At 38.0% G+C, this 24,616-nt stretch overlaps 2 protein-coding genes across 3 annotated transcripts in view; both read right to left on the reverse strand.

Annotated features, from left to right (window-relative positions):
* Positions 1 to 1,578: 1,578 nt before the first annotated feature.
* Tceanc (transcription elongation factor A N-terminal and central domain containing) lies at positions 1,579 to 14,295 on the reverse strand. Of its 2 annotated transcripts, XM_077793711.1 has the most exons (4): positions 14,170 to 14,295; positions 12,166 to 12,278; positions 11,644 to 11,770; positions 1,579 to 5,723 (listed from the first exon to the last, which is right to left on the reverse strand). In XM_077793711.1, exon 4 carries the CDS (start codon positions 5,713 to 5,715, stop codon positions 4,657 to 4,659), a length of 1,059 nt encoding a protein of 352 aa, XP_077649837.1. In that variant the 5' UTR covers positions 5,716 to 5,723; positions 11,644 to 11,770; positions 12,166 to 12,278; positions 14,170 to 14,295; the 3' UTR covers positions 1,579 to 4,656. The 2 variants fall into 2 exon arrangements, with proteins under 2 accessions (XP_077649837.1, XP_026250940.2); XM_026395155.2 differs by lacking the exon at positions 12,166 to 12,278.
* An 8,308-nt stretch (positions 14,296 to 22,603) lies between these two features.
* The window catches only part of Egfl6 (EGF like domain multiple 6), a 60,147-nt gene continuing 58,134 nt past the window's right edge, over positions 22,604 to 24,616 (reverse strand). The window contains exon 12 of the mRNA XM_026395170.2: positions 22,604 to 22,900. Within this exon, the coding sequence (XP_026250955.1) occupies positions 22,790 to 22,900 (111 nt within the window). The 3' untranslated portion in view covers positions 22,604 to 22,789. The remainder of the gene's footprint in view (positions 22,901 to 24,616) is intronic.

Genomic DNA, 24,616 nt, shown 5'->3' on the forward strand with positions numbered 1-24,616 from the left:
CAGCCAGATGACTCAGAGCCTCACTGGCACTCATGGAAATTTCTTAATTTTTTGTTTCAGTCCACAGAGGTGAATTTAGTGAATTATGAAACTTTTCAGGTAACTTAAAAGCAGCTGCTGGGGAGCTATCTATTTATATGTTTACATACTTTTAAAAAGTCAATATATTCCAAAAATAACAAATGAAGTTTTTGAATGAATGATATCTTGCTTCTTAATTCTTTCTCTGACTTTTCCATGGCTGGTTTAGATTTTTTTAAAAATGTGTCATCACATGAAAAAGATTAATGACTGCTTAGAACCTATTCCTATTCATTTCTCATTGACATTTTGAAAGAAAGCAGGAATACATCCAACAAATTATTTTAATCCTACTTTTGACTGTCCATCCCGTAGGGCACTTATGATAATTTAATAAAGAATGCAAGATTGCTTGGCTAGTTTGTTAGAATTGTTATTCCTAGGTCATATAGATAGAATAGCTCTGTGTTTTTACAGAAAATGGTATTTCAAATTGCAATTTTATATTCTTCAAATTCACAAAAATATAAATTATGTAAATGTCCCTTAAAAAGCTACATATTCTCAGCTGGGTCCAGTGGTGCATACCTGTAATCTCACTGGCTCAGGAGATTGAGGCAGGAGGATTGGGAGTTCAAAAGCTGGCCTCAGCAAATTAGTGAGCCCTAAACAACTCAGTGAGACCCTGTCTCTAAATAAAACATAAAATAGGGCTGGGAATGTGGCTCAGTGGTGGAGTGTCCTTGAGTTCAATCCCTGGTAGCCCCGCCCCCAAGTGTTACATATTCTCACTGGCATGGTGGCATACATTTGTAATCTCAGTGGCTCAGTAGGCTGAGGCAGGAGGATTGCAAGTTTAAGGCTCAGCAATTTAGCAAAACCCCAACTCAAAAAATATAAAAGGGCTGGGGATGTAACTCGGTGGTTGAGCACCCCTGGGTTCGATCTCTAGTACCACACACACAAAGCTACATGTTCTCAAGTTTTAAAATTTAGGTATTTTAACAGTCACTCACTTTGCAGAAAACAGAAAAACTGCACGGACACTACAAAGAGGTTCAAGGTTTCCTGTGTCAGGAGAGCTGGCACCTGAGAGAATAAAGTGCAATTGTTACTGCACAGTATTTCTGACAATGTTTAGTAACATCTTGGGAAACCTAATTTTAAATAATAATGCAAATAGGATTATGTGAGGCTGTCATCAGTTCTTCCATCTGATTATGGGGCTTTTTGAAAGCAAGAAGGTGATTTCTATAATCTAAGTACTTACAGTAAGTACCTCTGAGAGCTAAAAAATACTTATTTTAGTAAAATATTTTGCATTTACTGAAGTTATAAATAACAAAGCAATCTAAACTGAGAGATGGAAGGCCCGGCCCTTGCAAAGGCAGTGGAGCCCTGCCAGCTGCAGGCTTTCTGCCTAGCATTTAGAAATGGTAATAGGGAATGAAAGGAGCCTCTCATCACAGGAAGTGCTCAGGGAAGAGACAGAGCCGCCATTGTATCCAACTCTTTATTTTAAAAAAGTAACACGGACAAAGGACAAGGGAGAGCAATGAGAGGAAAAAACCATCAAAAAACCTCCTACATTCAGGTATAACAACTGATGGTTAAGCCTATGCCTGGCAACTAGGGTACAAGATATACTTGTGTCGTGCCGAGTTTCCACAGTTATGTGTTTATTATTATGGTCCATAGGTAGGGGATTTTCAAATGGGGGTTTTTTATGAAATACCCATTTACAAAATTGCCAAGGGCTTTGTTAACTCTAAGGATGTAGGGAGACCATCTTTTCTGTACTTTTATTTGAAGCCAGTTATATGATATGTGGACCACTGCAAATGGTGTTCCTACATCCATCCTTACTTCCCTTCCCATTTAACATAGCAACTGTAGTGATCTTTCCCAAAGGGCACTTGAATCTCATCACTAAAAACTTCATATGTTCAGTGGCTGCCCATCATGCTTTAAAACAAAACCCAAAGTCCTTATCATGGCCTAACAAGGGACCTCATGAATTCTGTGGCCTCTTTGACTTTCTCATCCTTCTTCCTCTTGCTTACTGCACCTCAGCTGCTGTGAACTAGTGCTGTCCTTTGACTATATCGGGCACCATCCTATCTTGGGGCCTTTGTACTTGCTGTTCCTATAAGCATGATTTTGATTCAGAGTCTTTACCTCACTAGGAATATTAAACAAAACTCTTGCTTCTTAGGAGGTAAGACATGGTATGTGAAAAAATTATTATCCATACTTAGAAAATGTGAGGCTGTTTCATTGGCCAAAAGAAAAAAAAGCCCATATTACTATTTTGCTATCTCTAGTTGCAAAACTCACCGACAAAGTTGATATGAAATGAGGAAGACTACAAAATTTTTACGTCAAAGAGTCAGGGATTTTCCATTTCAAGTGATTTTATTTGTCTGCTAGTTTGTAAAATTCCAACATAAATAAAAACCACACACACACAAAACCAAAACACCAACACTGACTTGAACTAATCAAACTTGGTTTTCATGTGCTGTGTGTACTCTTTCATAACCACTGAAGAATTTTTAAGATCATTCCAAGTCATATGAAACCACACTTTGTGAAACTCTTAAGTTTTAGATGACTTTGCAAGTTACTGTTTAGAGGACTGACATGTTGCATCGCAGTAAGCAGCCCCAAGAAGCCAGAGAGAGAAAAGATATCAAAATAAAATCCATACTTGATGGCCTCAAGCTGATGTCTTCAAAACCATTTGAAAACACAAATGTATTTTAGTTTTATGCACCTTTTGGGAAAACTGCGGTAAGGAGGTAAATTGTATATACAGAGAGGCCTTCAGACTTCAGCAATGGAAGACTGGAGAGTTAAGAGAAAAGAACTGGTGATAAAGTGAAAATATGTACATCTGTAGACAACCTGGAAGTAACCTTTGTAAAACTATAAAAACAATGAACATACTATGATTTTTAAAGACAAATATCAGTTATAATCACATAGGCTTGTGTTTAAACAATTATACAAATTAGTCAAGCACTGGTTGCAAAGGCCTCAAAGAAGTAATTTCTTCTTCAATTTAGGAAAATAAATTTAGATAAATAAATACTGGTAGATTTGAAGGTTGAAGCAATGGACTTCCTCTGGCAGATTAATGCCATTTTTACTGAAGCAGAATTTGGGCTTTAGACCTAACACACCTGCCTTTGAGAACATGAAGATCCCTAATATCAGAAACTAAATGTCAAAGAGTTTACGGAGAATTTGTGCAAAGAAAAGAATAGCTAGCTCCTTCAACTAAGCAAGAGGACTCTAAACCAAATTCCAACCACAGGATGAGTTATAGGGTAACTTTCAAGGCCCAAGGGAGAACCGTGAAATGAGAAAAGAAAGAGGAAAAGAATGAAGCCCTAGTCAGCCAAGGTTAGCATCTAAAGACACTATTCACTTAGCCCCCATCGACAGGAGCACATTTCTCAGACTGTGGATTGAGCTCATCTCAGACTGTGGATTTCCTTTTTCCTTTTCTTTCTTTTTTTTTTAATAACAGAAATGCCCTAAATAGGCCAGAAGTCATCCCACTTACGAGTTTATTTCACGTGATCCTTCTCAGCATGCAGTGTACCTTGGGAAAATTATTTGTCCTTTGCTGCCCTGGTTCACATTATAAATTAATTTACAAACAAAGAATTGTGCTAGAAACAATATTCACAAAAAGCCCTTATGCTTGTTCACATACAAAAATATCCATCAGGCAAGATTTGGAAGATAAGAATCTAGGACCAACTGGGTGTGGTGGTGCACACTTGTAATTCCAGTGGTTTGGGAGACTGAGGCAGAAGGATTGCAAGTTTGAGGCCAGCCTCAGCAATTAAAAAAAAATAAAAATAAAAACAAAAAGGGTTGGGGATATGGTTCAGTGGTTAAGTGCCCCTAAGTTCAATCCCCTGTGTGTTTGTGTGTGTGTGTGTGTGTGTATAAATCTAGAATCAGCGTGAACTGAGATATTTATAGTCGTTTAGCTTGGGCAAGTCACTGCAGCTCTGTGGACCTGTTTCCTCATCTGTAAAGACTCCAGAAGAACACTCATTTATTACAACTATAAAGAGGATCAAATAAGAGCCTTTTTGTGAATAGTTCTTAATTCTGACTGCATCTTAAAATAACTTGAAGAATGACAGAAGCAATGTTGAAACCAGTGTCCAATCCCATAGGTTCAGACTGAATTGTTCTAGGCTGGGTCTCAGTATTAGTGGGATTCAGAGCTCCCCCAGGAGATTCTACTATGCAGCCACTGCTGAGAACCACAGGCCTATTGCTAAGGCAGCACTTCTCAAGGTTCCTGAGGACCCTGCAAAAATAAGTCTGCATTTCTGACAGGCTCCTAGGTTATACAGACCTGCTCTTAATCCCAGTCTGAATACAGTAAGGTACTAAATAGCCACGAAGTACAAAGCAATAGTCATCCACTCTCTCTCCCTAAAAGATGACTTTTAGTGATGGTGGCATGTGCTTCAGCAAATAACTTTTCCTCCTTCTTAGTACTGTTTTATGAATGCTATGCACAAGATTTTAAAAAGAGCACGAAAGGGCTATACAAATAAAAGGTATCCCTGGGATATCTGTTGTTAAGGAAACATTCATTTATAATTACAAGCACACCCACTTGTTATGATACCACTGCTCCCCACATTCATTACAAATTACATAGGTCATCATTTGTTCATCTGGGTTTGAATTCCTCACCCAACTTGGAAGAAAAAGTGTTCCTCTGGTAATTACAGTAACCTTGCAATTGTATTTCTCACAGCGCCTGCATTTTATTTTATTTGTCTGTGTGCCATCGATCACTTGGGGAAGGTAATGTTCCTGGATACAAGATTTCGTGTAGGAAGCTCTCAACTGCTTCAGTTCCTTGCTTGCCATCTCCATGACGGTCATTCCAGCAAATTCTCTTGCAGACATAGTTCCAGAGAGCAAGTTTTGTTGTAAGTGAGAGTTTCTGGGATTCTTCAAATTGGCCACTTTGCTTCTGATACAAGCTTTATATTTTTTGATGTTCCTTGAATAAAGGGTAAAAATGTGCTCTTCAATTTCTCTTGCCAAGTTTTGCCACAAATCAGCTTTTGGCTGCTCTGTGGAAGAACTAGTTAAAGCTGCAAGAAGAAGTTCTGTGCATTTAGTTCTCAAGGACATTGTAGAATCCTGCAACTCACTTGATCTCTTGCCAGCGGACTCAGGGTCACTGCTCCCCGAATGCTCTTCTTTAGGTTCCATCTCAATAGTGCTATTTTCAGTCACCACCATGTCAGTGTGGTTTGCAACATCTTGGGAGGATAGCAGGAGATTAGAACTGCAGGCGCCCAGGATTTCATCCTGACTTAGGTCATGAGAAAGTCCTGCATTTTCTCCTTTATTACTACCTGACGGGAATAATTTAGGGCTGTCCCTTGGTTTCAAATGAGTATCCTTATAAAGAGCTTTCCACTTTAACAGCAAACACTTAGCTTTCTTTCTCAAAGCCACGGAGGGGCAGTTTTTGAGGACTCTGTACACAGCTCTGACCACATCTGTCTCCTGGAGATGCTCCTTAGTCACACAAATCATTTCTAGTTCAGTAAGGTGGTTGCCAAGATCCTCAAAATTTCTTTTCGACATCAGTTGCTCAATAAGGGAAGCTCTGGCAGCTGTCTGGTTTTTGTCAGACATATTTGCAGCTGCAAAGAAAAAAAGAGATTTCAGTTTCTTAAGCTTGCCTTTGCTAGTCGAAACTCCTGGACAGTGAAATTGTACTCTCTGCCAGTTATGTATGCAATGTTTTCTGAAGGAATAATGTAATATAAATGGCTGTGACATTTAGAAAATGGAATCTGCAACGTGGAATGGTTTAGTTTCCAGAGTTTTAATCTCAGAAGTTGATGGGAAAAAAATGGCATGGAAGCATTTCAGTGTAACATTAAAAATGGATTGCTGGAGGATCTGCTGTAACTTTTTCCACCTCCAATCATACTAATCAATATCTTTTTATTAAAATAAAGATTAGTCAATTCATTTGAGTAGAATTTGATGATCATGTTGGGGAAGACACCACACCATGTCAGCATCAACATGGTAATGCTAAGCAACGATGAACCATTTTTTCCCTCATATTCAGCAATATAACTGAAATACTTGTTGATTTTATCTTTTTTAATATTTATTTTTTTTAGTTCTAAGTGGACACAATATCTTTATTTTACTTTTATGTGGTGCTGAGGATCGAACTCAGTGCCTCATGCATGCCAGGCAAGTACTCTACCACTGAGCCACAACCCCAGCCCCTGACTTTATATTCTTTAAAGTGATACTACTTTTCTGAATATAAAAGAATAAGAAACAAACAAAAGTGGGATGCTAATATCTTGAGCAACCTAAAGAAACCATGAGCTAGTGCAGGTTGGGAGGCGGCCAGAACTAGATCTGGTGGGCACCAAAAATCAACAGATAGCAGTATTGATATCTGAGTCTTTTGAACAACAGGGTAGTGATTCAGATGATTTATGACTTTGGACTAACTAGTCCCCACCAAGTTTGATCTCATTAACTTTTTTTTTTTTTTGCATTGGGATTGAACCCAGAGGCATTCAACCACTGAGCCATGCCCTTTTTATTTATTTGAGACAGGGTCTCGCTAACTTGCTCAGGGCTTTGCTGAGTTGCTGAGGCTGGCTTTGAACTCATGATTCTCCCACCTCAGCCTCCTGAATCACTAGGATTATAGGCATGTGCCACTGTGCCTGGCTGGTCTCATTAACTTTTTTAAAAATTTTTTTTAGTTGTAGTTGGACACAATACCTTTATTTTATTTATTTTTATGTGGTGCTGAGGATCGAACCCAGAGCTCGCATGTGCTAGGTGAGTGCTCTACCAGTGAGCCACAACCCCAGCCCCTCATTAACTTTTTAAAAAAACTTTTAAATAAAATATAAAAAGTTGCTACATGATTATGTCTGTGTGAACCTTGTCCTGGGCAGGCAAATGTTCACTGTATCTAAGTAGTCTATTTTCCCCTCCACATAACATACATTACCTTGTTTACAAAAAAACCTCAGATCTATATTTTTTCCATCTGGTTTAAATGTGAGCACTAGCATCTTGATGGCAGGGACCTTTTCTTTTCAAAAGTCCATGGACTTGATTTTACATTAATCAATTATTACTGAACAAACACAGGATAAGAACACGGAAGTGATTCCAGAAAGAATTCATGCAATCTTTCTAGAAACCATCTGATAAGTACCCTTTTAGTCAGTAATTCTACTTCTATATTTTTCCCCTAAATAGGAGAATGTTTAAAAATGTACAGGACATGATGACACAATAATGTAACCATTTAAAATCATACTTATAGAGAATACTTAATGACATGGGGAAATAGTCATATAATATTAGGTGAAAAAAAATCAGGATGTATAACTAAATAGACAAATGATTAAACACTGAGGTACATTATGATCCAGTAGATCTACCCAAGAGAAATGAAAATGTCCATGCACACAAAAATTGTATCAAAATGGTCACAACAGAATTATTCATAATAATGAATAATTATTAAAGATGGGAAAACCCTAAATGCCCATCAACTCATGCATGAATAAATAAAATGCAGTACATCCATATTATAGAATTTTTTAGTTATAAAAAGCATTAAAGCACAGATTCATGCTACAGTATGAAATCAACCTTGAGGACATTAGGCTAAGTGACAGAAGCCAGACCAAAAATCCACATATTAATTTATATGAGATGTCCAAAATAAGCAAATCTAGAGAGACATAAAATAGATTAGCTAGGTGGGACTGGGGCAGAAGGGTAGTCGAGTAAAAGAGAAAGGGGAGTGGTTGCTAATGGGCAATGGGTTTTCCCTGTAGGGTCGGTAGCAAAAATCTTCTAAAGTTGACTGTGGCAATGGTTTCTATAACTGAATATACCAAGAAGCACTGAGCTATATACACTTTCATTAGGTGAATAATACAGTATATGTATTATACCTGAATAAATCTGTTATCAAAAAACAGTCAGATCTAAATTTTATGTAAAAATTACATATAAAAAGAAAGAAAAGGGATACACAAAATTTTAAAGAGTGACATTTTGTGAGTGATCAGATTTTAGGTGATTTTTATGCATTTATTCTTTTCTGTATCTTCTGTGATAAGCATGTGTTGTTTTCATAATCAGAAAAGTTCCTACTCTAGTATTATTTCACAATAACCTATATACATGTAAGATATATACCTACTGAAAAATGACATGGGAAGTCAATCAGTCAACTTCCATCTTTCTTTGGGTAGGAGAAGATTATCTCTTAAACGTGGTTGTATTGGCTGGGCATGGTGGTAGCACATGCCTGTAATCCTAGGGACTCAGGAGGCTGAGGCAGAAAGATCACAAGTTCAAGGCCAACCTCAGCAACTTAATGAGACCCTAAGCAACTCAGTGAGACCCTGTCTCAAAATAAAAAATAAAAGTGGCTGCATCATCTGTGGCTTTGCATTCAGATGAGGGCTCACAGTTTCCTCAGAAGTTGATCACTGAATTGTAAACAGTTCTATATTCCCTTAAGCTTTGTCCCCCAATATGAATAGATAAGTTTCCACTGGTGTTTCCCAACTCACAGATGACCAAAAAGTCTGAATCTTGCCAATTTTACCACAAGAGAGAGAGAGAGCAGCAAGGTAGAAAACCTGGGCACTTTTTTGTTGTTGTTCTCATTGTTTTTTTTTTTTTTTTTTTTGTGGTCCTGGGGGTTGAACCCATGGCCTTGTGCATGCAAGGCAAGCACCAACTGACCAACTGAGCTAAATCCCCAGCTGTTGTTATTCCTTAGAGTCAGTTTAACAGTCACTCAGTGGGCCATCAATTTAGGATCTTAAAACAATTTTCCTAATTACTTAGAACTAGTACTCAAAGACAATTCTTTTTTCCTTAAAAAAAAAAAATCAACTTTTCAAGACTGAAACCAGTAACAGAGATCTTCCTAAGAATCAAAGGCTCAATAAACAGAGAATAGGTATAGCACAGAGAAATAGCAAATACACACCCTCAATTGCTGAACACTTCTCTTGGCTTGTGTGCTTTAGATCTTGAGGAAGTCAAGGAGTTGAGTCACAGTAGTAAGGCTTCAAGCTGCTCAACACACCTGAACCCTGCCCCACTTGTTAGAAAGTTCCTTCACAAAGAGAAATATCCATTCTGCTTGTATTCTCAGCACACTTCTAGATTTTCCAGATGTTCAGAAAGGTGGCTAGTAAGAAAGAGATAGGCCTACATTGCCCACAAAGTGAGCAATATTTGACTCAGGTCAGAGTTCCCAAAGGGGAATTTGACCACAATCAGGGTTTCAGTGGTATGAAAGCAGTTGTTTGCTTTGCCAGCAAAATGTTTTTACCACTTGTATAAATCTACAGAAGTTAATGCATTCGTGTGTATAAAACCAAACAATTCTCTGCTCTTCACTTCAGTCCTTTTGTTTGCTACTATGAACATGAGTGTACAACTATCTCTTCAACTCCCTGCTGTTGATTCTTTTGAGTATGTGGTTTCCTTCCATTCTATGCTGTCAATTCTTTCAGTACAGAGACCATCTCTTTAGGCTCAGCATCTAGCACATAATAAATTTTGTTGAGTGAACTAAGCAGAAATAAAATGGACACATACCTTATTTTTTAATGGAAACTCAAGTTGTGTGCCCTATTGCTTTCCATATTATGAAGTCCTGGGGCAATAAATGCTTTAACCCATGTGATTGTCTCATAGGGAGAATAGAAAGTTTGACAGCATTGAAATGCTATTAAAAATACAAAGGTGAGCCATGCGTATTGGTGCACAACTGTATCCTAACGTATCCTAAGGCTAAGGCAGAAGGATCACCAGTTTGAGGACAGTCTTGGCAATTTAGCAAGGCCCTGTCTCAAATTAAAACATTTAAAAGATCTGGGGATGTAGCTTAGGGTACTGTACACCTGGATTAAATCCCAATTCCTGGTTCCAAAAACAAAAATAGGGAGAATAATGGGAAAACAGTATGGGAGTTTCTTTTTTAAAAATTTTTTTTAGTTGTAGATGGACACAAACCTTCATTTTTATTTATTTATTTTCATGTGGTGTGGGAGATTGAACCCAGGGCAAGTGCTCTACCACTGAGCTACAGCCCCAGCACCAGTATGGGAGTTTCTTTAAAAATTAAAAACAGGCCAGGTGCAGTGTCATACACCTATAATCCCAGTGATTTGAGAGGCTAAGGCAGGAGGATTGCACATTCAAGAACATCTTCAGAAACTTAGTGAGATCCTGCCTCAAAATAAAACATAAAAATGAGCTGGGTTTGTGGCTCAGTGGTTAAACACCCCTGGATTTAATCCCCAGTACAAAAAAAAAAAAATTAAAACAGAATTGCCATATGATCCAGCAATTCCACTTCTGGGCACATACTCAAAAGAATCAAAAGCAGGGAGTTGAAGAGATAGTTGTACACTCATGTTCATAGTAGCAAACAAAAGGACATAAAATGAAGAGCAGAGAATTGTTTGGTTTTATACACACGAATGCATTAACTTCTGTAGATTTATACAAGTGGTAAAAACATTTTGCTGGCAAAGCAAACAACTGCTTTCATACCACTGAAACCCTGATTGTGGTCAAATTCCCCTTTGGGAACTCTGACCTGAGTCAAATACTGCTCACCTTGTGGGCAATGTAGGCCTGTCTCTTACTAGTCACCTTTCTGAACATCTGGAAAATCTAGAAGTGTGCGGAGACAAGACATTGACAAGAAACTGGCCAATTATGTGTAGTGAGTCCATAAGGACAGATACAGGCCACTAGAAGAAACACAGAAGGATGGATACCAAACTCCATTTGGGTTCTCTATCAAATGGACAGATGCAATTTACTCTTGATTCATGGCACCTTGTTAGAGGGATCATCCTCTAGTACAGAACTCAGAAAGATATTCCTTCATTTTCCTGTTTACAGCTCTCCAGAGGTTCTCCTCTGCTCTCAAGATGTCACCCAACATCTTAAGGGCAAGGTGATGAAAAGAGACACTCTGGGCCTCCCTCTTGACTACTCTCAAACCAGAGATGGGTACTGCCCATTTCACAGCTATGGGCCCTGGCTCCAGCAGCTCCCTGAGCCTGGCCTCTTTCTTACCACAAGTGGTTCTCAGCCCTGATTGTATATTAGAATCATTTGGGGAAATTAAATAATGAAAACTAAAACAATGCCAGGGCCTTAACCCAGACAGAATGAATTAGAGTCTCTGAGCGTAGGGCCTAGATATTTATTTGTTCAGCTCTCCAGCTGGTTTTAATTTAAACCATACACAGACACAACCTTATTCCTTCCCCCACATCATTCCCCTCCCCCCACCAATAGCAGTAGGACTGCCATTAACCCCAAAGATAGCTGCTCCTGGACCAATGCACAGTACCTCTCTGACTTCAGATTTTGCTAGATGAGTCCTATTAAATCAGAAAATACTGAAAACACTACTATGTACAAATCACCTGAGAACATTTACCAACTACAACAGGCAATTATAATGTTGTAAGTGTTATGATGTACACAATGCCTGATATTCACTTCCTCACTTACCTTTTAACAGAAGACAATGTACATTTACTGAGCAATTCTATGTGCCATGCAAATTCATGTCATCTCAATCCGAACAATAAGCCTGATATTCAAATACAGTTTATCTCCATCTTGCAAGTGAGAAAACCTGTTAAAACATCAAATAATTGCAGTGTTTTTTCATAGTGATTACTACATTTAAAAAACCATTTTTCTGTCTGCCTTCCCCACAAGACCATAAGAACTAGATCTGTTTTATTTACCTATAAATACCTGCCCAGTGCTTACTATTACTTGAGAAATATTTTGTTTTGTTAAACAAGTGAAAAGCAAGCATCCAGGATGCCCTCTCTTCTCTGCTTGTGAGCTTCATTTCTTTTCACTGCAAACCAACTTGCTAGTACTCACTGTACCTAAGCCCAGTGCTCCTCAGCTTTTTCTCTGGGAGACAAATGCCATCTCAATTCTAGTTCAAAAATCATTCAAGAAATTCTAATTTAAAAACAAAAACAACAACAAAGAGTGGAGCATGTTGGCACACACCTGTAATCCCAATGACTCAGAAGGGAAAGGCAGGAGGATTGCAAGTTTGAGGCCAGCCTCAGCAACTTAGCTGGGGATGTAGCTCAGTGGCAAAGCACCCCTGGGTTCAATCCCTAGTAAAAAAAAAGAAAGAAAGAAAAAAATCCACACAACCACAAAGCAACAACAAAACAAAACCCCCAAAGAAACCATTGTGGGCTAATCAAATGGGTCTGAGAAGCAAGTCTTTTGGATTTGGAGGGTCAAAAAAGTATAGTTGCCAGAAGTGAGGGGTGTTGAGCAAGTTGACTAAGTTTCTTGGTCATCTTGTGTCTCGGTTTCTTCATCTATAAAAGGGGGAAATCCAACATTCTAAGATTAATATGAGAATTAAATTAGATGGTTTTTATAAAGTGCTTAGAATTATGCCTGTGGGTCTACAATTAAAAGTTTTATATCTACCATACCATGTATTGTTCCAGAGCAAAAGTTAGACACATATTTTATATTCTGCAGGCCTTATACTGTGTAGACTCCTCAACTCTACTACTCTTGTAGCAGGAAGAGTCGACACAGAAATAAACATATGCATGGGCATGACTTGGTTCTGATATGACTTGTTTACAAAAGTAGGCAGATTGGATTTAGCCACAGGCCCTAGTCTATTAACTCCTTTCTAGAGAAGTGCTGTCCCATAAAAATATAATTCAAGCCACAAATATAATTTAAAATTTTCTAGCTGCATGCAGTGACCCATACGTATAATTCCAGTGACTCAGGAGGCTAAGGCAGAGGGACTGCAAGTTGAAGCCTCTGCAACTTAGCAAGACCCTGTCTCAAAATAAAAAAAAAAAAAGGTCTGGGGGTGGGCATGGGGGTTTATGCTTGTAATTCCAGCATCTTGGGAGGCTGAGGCAGGAGAACAGCAGGTTCCAAGCCAGCCTCAGTGAGTTAGCAAGGCTGTAAGCAACCTAGTGAGACCCTGTCTCAAACAAACAAACAAACAAAAAAGGATGGCTGGGGATGTAGCTCAGTGGTTGAGCGCCCCCTGGATTCAATTCTGAATATCAAATTAAAAAATTTTTAAATAAAATTAGGTGAAATCAATTATAATACATTTTATTTAGCCCAGTGTATAGAAAATATTTTCTTTCTTTTTCTGTTCTTTTAAAATGTGGTGCTGGGGATTGAACCAGGAACTGAGTTACACTCACAACTACCCCAATATTTTCCAATATATAAACAAATTGGGGTACTTTAATTAAAAAGAATTCCCCCAAATTTGCCATTTAAATTCTGACTCATCACTGCAAGTTCTCAAGCCTTAATTAGTATCTACCTATTGGACAGCCAATTCTAGAACATATGCTAATATGAATAATGCTTAGATATATACCTGCACCTCTAGCTTCTGAATACACACCCAAAATAATTTTTTATGGTGCCAGCAAGAATGGGCCCTAAATATTTGTTGAGTGAATGCATATAAAAGCTTGTAAATATTAATGTTACATATTGGCAAGTTGCCCATATCTACACTAAAATTGCCTAAACCCTGAGAAGTACCAGATGAAAGCTCACAGTGAAAATTTCCGAGAGCTGGTAACAATCAACAATAATTTAGATCTGGTTAAGTTTTCAGATTTTTTTTTTCAGACCTAAAGAGAAAATTTAACTTTCTAGCCCTAACCCATATACAACTCCAGCTTCAAGAGGAGCCCCTCCCTCAACCGAAGGAAAACGATACCAAATGTTGGCAGGGGTGTTGCATTTTCTGAACAGCCAACGCGATGCTACACTAGGACTCTTTTCCATAATGAAATTTCTAATAAAGGAGTAACGAGGGGAAGGGACCAGTCCTAGAACCAGGGTTCCGGTGGGTGGGGTCGAGCACTCAAGCAAAGCCTGCAGCTAAACATCCCAAAGTGAATGGCCTGGCAGTCGGCACAGGAGTAGATGCGGCCCCGAAGGTTCCGCCCACCCGGGCGACCTCAGACGAAGGGGAGGGGGCAGGACAGGGCCTACCCAGCCCGAGGCGCACAGGAGAGCCTCCCGAGCATGGCGGCATTCCGCTGGAAAAAGGGCTCGCCTTGCTGAAGGGCAGACGCGGGAGCGTTCCCGGAGCGTAGGCCAGTGAAATGCGCAGGCGCAGCCCCGGAGTCCTCAGCGCTTCCGCGTCCAGAGAGAACATCCGGTTCCCAGGACTGTATGACAGAAGCTCAGCCAATCTAAGTCCACGGACCGGAGAGCGCGGGCGTGGGACCTAGCGCGTGCGTGCTGGGGAAATGGCGCCTGCGCGGAGCGGTTTGTGGCTGTGGGCGGACCTTCCGCGGTTCTCTGAGGGAGGAGCCAGCACACGCCAGGGCTTGAATTGAAACTAACTTGGCTGCCGTTTTTTTTTTTTTTTTTTTTTTTTTTTTTTTTTTTTTTTTTTTTTAGTAGCGAGGTTTGTTGAAGTACTCTGCAACTTACCCTTTCTGCTTTCTATCAAAAGACAATTAAAGACAGTGCTCAGCTAGATGCTGATATAACTGTGGACATAAATGTGAATAGTTTGTTTAACAGTAATTAACCCAACACATATTTATTGCACAGTAGTAGACGTTCTTTAAATAGGTGCATCCTGAACTTCTTATCTGTACACATTTTTTGCCTGCAAGGGTTCACTAAAACCATCCTTTGCTGATCCCCTACTGCAAGATAATTTGAGGCAAAGTTAAAGGAAGCAAAGGTGGATTGGATGTTGTTCAGAAAGCAGGGTGACTGTGATTGAATAATGTAATAAATACTTGGTCATTTTTTGTCTTTGGATAATGTTTATGTTTTGTTACTATTAAGACATGATAACAAAGGAGTCTTGTTTTTGTTGTGATCCATCACTGTCAGAGAATAGCCTCATCAGATGTTAATGTTCTGTGAAATTATTTATGTTCTATAGGCTCAGCCAATTTGGTGGTGTTAGGAGTTGCTTTTCTCTTTCTCTCCAGTCTTTAAACTACTACAGGGATAAACTGTTTGCTGCTTTCAACTTTAATGCAATTTGCATTTGAAGATTATTTTGCTGAAGAAAAAAATTATAATTTGACACTTGTTAAAACATGGTAAGGAAGACTGTTTTCCAGGACCATCTCTAGATATAGGGACTACTGCAACCAGGTCCCTGTGCCCCAAATACAGCATGGATAAGTGAGAGTTTATAGCCAAGGAAAGCAAGGGAACAGTGGCTGAAAAACTACCAAGAGGAAACATTAGGGGTAAGGGAGATTCTGGCTAAATTGACCTAATAGGATTCTTTCTGGAGATAGGCCAAGACCAGACATAACCTAGGGGAGGGGTTGAGGAGAATGAGGAACTAGATCAGATACTGAATGTGATCAGACATTGGGGGTAGGAGGGTCTTGCAAAACTGACTTAGCAAGGCTCTTTGCTCAAACTAGGTCTTAGAAGGAAATCACAGTTTGGCCTAGGAGAAGTTTCAGTAGCCTGATTATATTTTGGCCAACAAAAAATCTTTGTCAATCTTTACTTTGGCCCATTAAAAGAAAAACTGTAGGCAATTTAAATTTAACATATTTCATTTGAGCAAGAACTTGTGATTCATGAATTGGGCAATGCTGAGATCCAGAAAAGGGTGAGAGAACTCCATGGGCAGTATCTATTAGAGAATGGAAGTAAAGTACAGAAATAGGTTGATTGGTTATAGCTTCACATTTGTCTTCTTTTCTTTCTCCATTGTTACTTTTTTGAGTTCATTTTCTGAGTACTCTTAGTTCCCTTTGGAAATACCTGGTTAAATATTTGGAGCACTATAGGTTTCCAGAACAATAATCTTTGGTTTTGAACAGTGACCTAGAAGAAACCTTCCTTCATGATTGGATTTGTAACATTCAATCTTAAAATATTTGTCAAAACAATTGTACTGGGCTGAGGATGTGATTCAGTGGTAGAGCACTTTCCTTAACATATACAAGGCCCTGAGTTTGATCCCCAACACCAAACAAGACAAAAAACTCCAATTTCATTCAAACTATGAAGACTCAAAATAAAGGAGTTAGTTTAGAAACTAGAAGTCACTTTAAAACTATCAGTAGAACCTTGTGGAATACAATAACCATTTTCTCATGAATTCTGAATTTAGGGAGGGAAAGAAATTAGGCAAGATTCTAAAAGACAAGAATAAAAATGACCCAGGCTTTCCTCTGGTGTGAAGAAAAAAACATTATGTCATTTAAGAGGCAAATTATAGTTATTGTGTAGTCCTGCCTTGCCCAGTACAGTTTTCCACATGTGGCTAATTACATTTAGATAAAATTTAAAAATCAGTTCCTCAGTAGCACTAGCCAAATGTCAAGTTCTTAGTAGTACTAGTGTGGACCATATTAGATAGCACAGATTGAGAACATGTCCAATTGCTACAGGAAGTCCTGTTAAAATAGTGCTCGTTGGAATACAAAAAGGTTGCTGAGAAGTACTTTTGGACAATTTTAAGTAGACTATAAAAGTATTTCTATGATAATTTATCATACATACATATAAGTTTTTCAGACCTTTGTTTTAAAATAATCTTTTAGCTGTTCTGATACTCTAGAATTCTCTTTGATAAATTTCCTCTGGTAGAGCAGAAACCACTTTTCAATTCTTATTAAGTCTCGGAGTGGTGATGTTGATATTTTGAGCTCACATAAACAGCCCTTTCCTGAAAATTCCCTAGGAACAGAGGCAAAATCCCTTTATGGGTCCTCTCCAGAATCTAATGTTACACATTACACAGGGAACAGTTACAGATGTTTTCCATGGAATGAAGTCAGAGAAACTACATCTTTCTGGGTTCTAAGTTGATGACTGATAAACACCAGACACAGCACCAGACATAGGACTTAATTGGGGATGTTCTTATAGGTCACAAAATATAATATGTGGGATAAAAAATGAACAGTTTCTATCAAATCACAGGAGTTACAGAATGTCAGGAAACATAATGAAAAAGCATAGAGTGTAGAAACAGAAATAATGTTTAAGTTCTGAAACATATACTTCAGACTTATATAGGTACAATGGCAGAAAAGTAGTGAACACCCCTAGAATAAAGAAACTCAAGGGAAGAGTTAGTTTCTGCATAGATGAGGCAAAGATCAGCTGGGGGGGCAGGGATTAATTAAATGAATGATTCTTCACCAGGAGCAGGGGAGGGAGGGTATATACTAAGCATCTAGGAGAGCTTTTGTTAAACACAGAATCCAGCCTTTCTTCAAGCTGGGCAGGATTGGTGGGGGTAGGGTAGGGAGGGAGACTGGATTTATGATTTAAAACCATTTTTTTTCCCTCCTAGATTAAGGATTCTTCACTTAAAAAAACTGTGTAGGAACTTCCTTCATTGGTATAGCCTTTTACATTTAATTATCATAGATAGATGCTTAAGTTGTGTTTTAGTTCACCTTTGTTGAGGAATAACTTAAACATAGTAAAGCACACAAATCCATGTTACATCTTGGTAAAATTAGATATATATCCAGTTATTCATCACCTAGATTAAGATATAAACATATCCTCTACAGGGCTTCTTCTGTCTTCCCCTCCTACCACCCAAGGCAACTTCCATCTGACCTCTTTCTCCATAGCTTAGTTTTATCTCTTTGGGATAGATCAGTATGGACTCTTAGTGTATGTACCAGTTTGTACTTAGCTTCTTTCACTCAATATTATGTCAATGGAATTCACTCCGTTGTGACTTTTTATTCTGTGTAGTATTGGTCTGTATACATCTTCCATAATATATCCATTTTACTGTTAATGGAAATTTGAGTTGTTTTCAGTGGACTATTATGGAGAAAGCTGCTATGAACATTTTTATTCTGTCATTTGGTGGATATATACACTTATTCTCGATTATATACCTTGGGATGGAATTGTTGAGTGATAGGGTAGGTGTATGTTTATTTTAGCCAACATTACCAAACAGTTTTCCAAAGTGGTGGTTCCAGTTGATACTCTAATCAGCGAGGTATTAGTTTTAATTGCTTTATATGCCCACTAATATTTGGATTGTCAGTCCTTTTAATTTTATCCATTGTAGGGTGACCTACCTATGTTAGTGTTTCTCAACCTTTGCTACATATTAGAATCATCAGGTGAACTTCTAAAACTCCCAGTGGCCAGGCTGGATGTTTGCTGGGGTCCCCATCCTCATCCATTTGCTGGTTCAGATGATGCTCTGTCTGGTTGACAGGATAGTTGTCCTGCTTTGGTGGCAAGTGTCACATAGACTTTCTCTGCTGGCTCACCTCACCCACAGGGCAGGGTCTTTCCAAGACAACTGATGCCTACCTACGTGCTTGATATGTATGTAGGCCATGGGAAAAACCTAGCAGCTCTGCTCCCACGTAAGCCCCAGAAGAAGGGGTTGCTCCCTCTGCAGCCTGTCCCATTGCCATTATAGGCAGTCTTTTACAGCTGTAGCTGGCTTCTTGATTATTGAGTTTTCCAGGAAGAGTCAGGCACCATTCCAGACAGAGTGACCTGTCCATCTTTCTAAATGGTTCTCTCAATGTCCTCCTCCACCTGCCTTGAGGAGGGGCAGGAAGGAATTTCTAGAACTCTAATAACATTCTTCCACTCTTGCCTACATAAGCTGAAGAGGGGTGAGGAACCATGGATAGCAGAAGTAGTTTTGGGTTCATCCTTGTGTTAATGGTCTAGCATGTCTCTTTAGAACCAGTGGACACTTAACATTGTATTCAGCTTTGGGGCATTGTATGAAACTCCAGGTTGTAAAAAGTTCCATTTATCAAACATCATCTTCTTTTCTGCACTTTTTGTTCATTTTACTCATTTCTGTAGAATGTGAGTTATTTCTCCCATAGATTTATGGCAACAAAATTAGCAGACAAATGACAGGACTAGTAAGTTGGGCTTCAGTCACTTCTTGGTGCATATCATAAAATGAAAATTCTGGGGCAATGCAGCAACATTTTTACTATTGTGTTGCTAGGGATTCTTCAAAAAACCCATTTAATCAGAAAACCATAGAAAAAGTATAAAAAGAAGTGAGACACAGGATGCTAACTCCACTCAAAGACTTCCACCTGCCTACTCAATGGCCTCTCTAATTGCTATTAAGAAATTCGAGCTGAGGCCCACCATCTGGGGTTTGGTTCCTCCAGCATGACTCACTTCCAGGAAGAGTGCAGATTGCCAGTGATCCTGATGTGTGGACAGCCCCAGGAAATGCTTCACTTCATTTTGGTCCTTGGGCTTTTTAAAGGGGATCATTTTTTAACAGTGGTTCATCAGAACAGTGAGTTATAAGTGCTCAACCACAAAGCATTGGTACAAACTGCTTCCTTATCTTTCATTCTTGCACTGTGTTGCCTCATAGCTCTTTTTCATGGACCAACACTGTATGCACTGTCCACAACCTCATTTTCATTGGAAGGTTTTGGGTACTCAGAGAAAAGCATGAACTTACAAGACATGGAGGACAGGGAGAGAAGAGGGAGCAAGAGAGGCAGAAGACAATTCTGTCGGTTACTGGTGGCTGCCAACCACATGTTCATAGGCCGCCACAAGGAGGCGCTGCTGACTCTGAGAGAGCATTTAAAACAATAGGTGCTGCAAGTGAAAAGTGTCTGACACTCTGCAGGAGAGCTGAGTGACTGTAGCTTGGACTCATCTTAGGAGGAAATACACATTTAAAAGGAGTTCTGGATAGAAAAGGGGATGTAGATTCTTTTAACACTACTCAGAAACACCAATAGGTGCAGAGCAGGTGAGAGTTTCAGACTCCTGAGCAAGTGGGACCTTTCAGGTCTGGGGACTGTTGCACATGTAACCTTGCTATCTCAAGCCCAATTCCAGGAAGTCCTTCCTCACACCAGGCCAAATTCTCACCACTGTACTTCTGCCTCCTGAGACATAAATTATTTATAAATTGTGTTACAGAATTTTTAATGTACATATTCATACTACAATTTTATGAAGCATTGATATGATGTTTAAAAACATCATATTAAGAAGTAGTCCCATCCTCCACATTAAAAAAAGAATCCTTATTTATGCACATGTACACAAATACTTAATTTCATGATACCTTACCATTCTCTAACCAGACAGAATGAAGATGCATGCACACAGTACCAGGGCACTTTGAATGGAGAAAGAACACAGCTATTTGGCATTTATGATCATGGTCTGATGGAACAAAAGAGAAACATGATTGAATTCATTTAGATGAATTCAAGCCCCAGAGGGAATTTAGAAAAAAATCTCACTTAAAACCACTGAACTGAGATAAATTCACCAACATATAATAAAAAAGATTCACCAACATATAATAAAAGCCAGTTTTTAACATAGAATGTGCCCTTCATTTCTTCTTGGAGAGTAACTCAGTGCTTTGGACTGCCATTTCATAGCATTCCATCTTCCACAAGAACTTGATTCACTCAAAAGGATGCTGAATAATCATTAGCCAATTTACCTTGTCAGGTTTCCAAGACACTTTAAATATTCTGAAAAGCAGGAGTATTGACACAAAACAACCCACTGTAGGTACAGAGTATCAATTGTAACATGTTACCAAACTCTGATAGTTCTCCCTCAAAATATGGAAAAATTTCATTCCATGTTTGCTTATTTTGCAGAAGTTAAATCACCTAACTGCTATTTTATGGTTTGATTGAAGTAGTCTGGAAAAATAAGTTCCAGAAAGCACTAGCTGCTTTCGCTCAGACAAGGTGAACTGTAGCAAGGGTGAGAATGTTATTTGTAATATTGTGGATCAATAAGGAGCCAACATTCCTATCCAGTTTTTCTAATTCATTCTTTTATCTAATGGATTCCAGAAAGCTAAGAGTTTAATGTTGGGTGGGTTGGAGGTGAGTCTCTATGAATGCCACCCCCCATCTTCTGCACAAAGGCAGTGACTGCTTTTGTTTCATACTGTCTTTTCAAGGATATTTGTATAATGAACAGTCTGGGAGAATAGAGACAGTGCTTTCTTTTTGGAGGGCAGATTTGGTTCTTGGCCAAGACAACTGCAAAGTTTGAACAGGTTTTCTATGAGCCCTTTTATAAGATTGGGGGTTTCCTAAACTCAGGGTTACTCAGCTGTGAGACAAATTCATTGTGTATAATAATGTCCAGTAAGATCCACCTCTCCATTGCCTCATCCCTGTGACATTTGGTTCAATGCCTTCATTGCTTTAGGTGACAGCAGGCACAGATCTGGGGACCCTTCTATTTGGGAACCATCTTGGATCTGTTTCTGATACAGAATCTCTGACAGTATACAGCTGCTTCTCCACTTACCATGGGGTTATATTCTTGAAAAAAACATCATATGTTAAAAAAATCACAAGTAAAAATACATTTAATATATTTCATCTACCAAACACTACAACTTAGCCTAGTCTACCTAAAATGAGCTCAGAACACTTACATTAGCCCACAGTAGGGCAAAAGCATCTAATACCAATTCTAGTTTATAATAGAATGTCAAATATCTCATGTACAGACACAGATGAGTGTTTTGTAGATATGATAGGAAGTGAAAACACAAAGTACAACATCTAAAAGCCACTGGCAACATAGCACGCTATAGAGATTGGGTTATTTCCTCTTGTGACACCGGGGCTGACTGGGAACTGTTGCTCATTGTCACTACCCTGCGTCACAAGAAAGTATCCTACTGTATATCCATAGACTGAGAAAAATTCAAAATTTGAAGGACAGTTTCTATAGGATGCATATTGCTTTCATACCATCATAAAACTGAAAAAACTTGAACCATTGTAAGTTGGGGACTGTGTAGTCATGTCTCCAAGGAATATACCCAGGATTCATTACCACATACAACTATTTTTAAGTTCAGAAGAAAGGAAATAGAAAAGAAAGCATAAGTCTTTTGTTTTTCAGTTCTGCTTCTTGATAATTTACTTTTAGGTAGTTCTCTGAGGCCTTCAGTTCAATAATTTGCATTATAGTTATGAGGCCTAATGAAGCAGTCATCTTTTCCCATAATACTAAATAATTGTAAGAATTTTAAAGAGCAAAAAGCATTTCCATAGAGAAAAGAATAAAAACTACATTTTCAGAAAAGCAATCATATACACAGTGAGCATAATCAACAACATATTTTCTTTCTTAGAAAAATTTAAACCATGACACAAGTTGATTATTTGGACACTATTACAAAAAATTTAAACATGCAAGCTAGGCTATGAAAGATCAGCTTGAGTCACTTTGGCAAAGTTTATGTTTAATATCATAGTTTCCAATAAGCACCATAGAAGTTAAACATTTTTCTGTTCTTTGTGGTTGTTGTGATTCTAGAAATATTGTATGGAGAAGTTCATCAACTCATGTTAGACAAATCAGATATGCTACGTCGGAGATGAATTGGAATTTCCATATTTTATAATATAATGTAGAAAAATTCATAAATGAATGAGAAGACACAGAAGTACTATATTCAAAGCAAATATTGGCAAATCAGTTACAAAGAAGGCATCTTAAAATAATATTTCAGTTGGTACTTTACAATTTTTCAGCTTGATTTCTAAAATGGGGTGTGTCCTACAATAATATCAAAACACAGAGAACTGACATAAAAAGCCAAATAAAAAGATATAAAAGACAATAGTAACATTCAACCTTCCACAGATAAAAGACCATCTGGACATAGGCCTGAAACCAGCAAGACGCCATCCACAGCAATTTCGCCACTTGTGCCCTTGCCACGTTCTGCTTCAAAAATGATCTAATAATGGAGAAAGAATAAAACATTACTTCAAAATATTAAAAACAATGATATAATCAGCTATTTAACAGTTATTAACAAGAACTAAACTCATGTGTCCATATTACATAGTAAAATATAAAGGATCCTGGAAAGCACCATAAACTGAGAGGGATAAGGTTTAAGAGGAAATTTCATAATTCCCATTTAAAGAAAAGAAGTGAAAACAAAAGAATTCGTTTTCTTTATAAAAACCCATTTAAAAGGAATTTGATATTCCTTTCAACATCTAATGTAAAACCATTTGGTTGAAAGACCTGTAATCCCAGTGACCTGAGAGGCTGAGGCAGGAGGCTCACAAGTTCAAGACCAGCCTCAGCAACTTAGCAGGCCCTAAGCAACTTAGTAAGACCCTGTCTCAAAAAAAAAAAAAAAAAAAAAAAAAAATTAAAAAGGGCTGGGGATATAGCTCAGTGGTAAAGTACTCCTAGTTCAATTCCCAGTAACATCTCCCTCCAAAAAAGAAAAAAATTGCTTGTGCATTTGGAAATTGTCTGTAATATTTTTCTCATGTGTTGAAATGTGTTTCATAAGATGCTACAATCATTTTTATTTAAGAAATTTATTCCTAATCAAAAGAGAAAGAAACTTTCTTTATTTTAGAAATTTCCAATGTATAGAGAATAGAGGATGAATACTAAAAAGAATTATCTTCAAATTGGATGCAAAATGACAGGAAACTCACTTAACAAAATTAAGGACACACAGTGACTGTTTTATATTCACCCACTCATCTAAACACATTTTCAAATAAATATGATTAGAATAGATATTTGCTGAATGAATATTTATAAGTTTCTTTAATATTGTAATGCTTTTAAAAATACTTTGCATTGATTTTATAACCAGAAAAAAGTACCATACTTTAAAAACTCAATAATTATAAAAATAATGCTAGCTCTAATTTATGGAGCACCTATTCATTATAATTCACTCTAAGGAGGAGTATATCTCCCTCACTTCCCATATGTCTCCCAGAAAGAGGGGAACAGGCTTAGTGGAACACTTCTCAGTATTAGAAATATGCAGATTTGGAGGACAGAAAGATGATTCTGATTCAAAGACAATTAGGTTATCCTGTATCAAAAGCTTTTAAGAGAAAAGAACATTTAATTTGGAACATGTTATTCTTCTTTAAAATGATACACACATATATTATGTCAAAATGGAATTCAACAACAGCTTAAATTAAAATTTAGTTTGTCCAACATGGGTATGACTAAATTAAAATATGTATTTATGTGGGAAGGAAAATGTAAAATATGAAAACACGCATGTCATTGTGATGTGATTAATGAATCTTTACTTTTTTCAATAAACTAATTTCCCTTTGCCTTTTCTAAACATTTAAAAACTAAATTCAAATTTACAGAAAATTGACATTTCAAAGAATGATCCTTAAAGCATCATGCTCACAAGAATGGCATCATGCAAATAGTCACCATTACCAACAGCATCTTTTTTTGCTTTATAAACAATCATGAAACAGTTTTCAAGGTGACAGAGAAAAAGCAATTTAAAGTTTATTGCCATCACTGTATCCAGCTTTCCTAGGCTCTCCAAAGAGAAAAGAGGAGACCTCAGGAGGACAAATGGGAGTGTCAAGAGCCTGTGAATACCAATTCCCAGACTGCTTGCTTTTGCTTTCAAACTGGGTACATTTTCTTAGCAACTGTT

This window comes from Urocitellus parryii, chromosome X, assembly GCF_045843805.1.
Source record: "Urocitellus parryii isolate mUroPar1 chromosome X, mUroPar1.hap1, whole genome shotgun sequence".
In the NCBI taxonomy this organism is placed as follows: domain Eukaryota; kingdom Metazoa; phylum Chordata; class Mammalia; order Rodentia; family Sciuridae; genus Urocitellus; species Urocitellus parryii.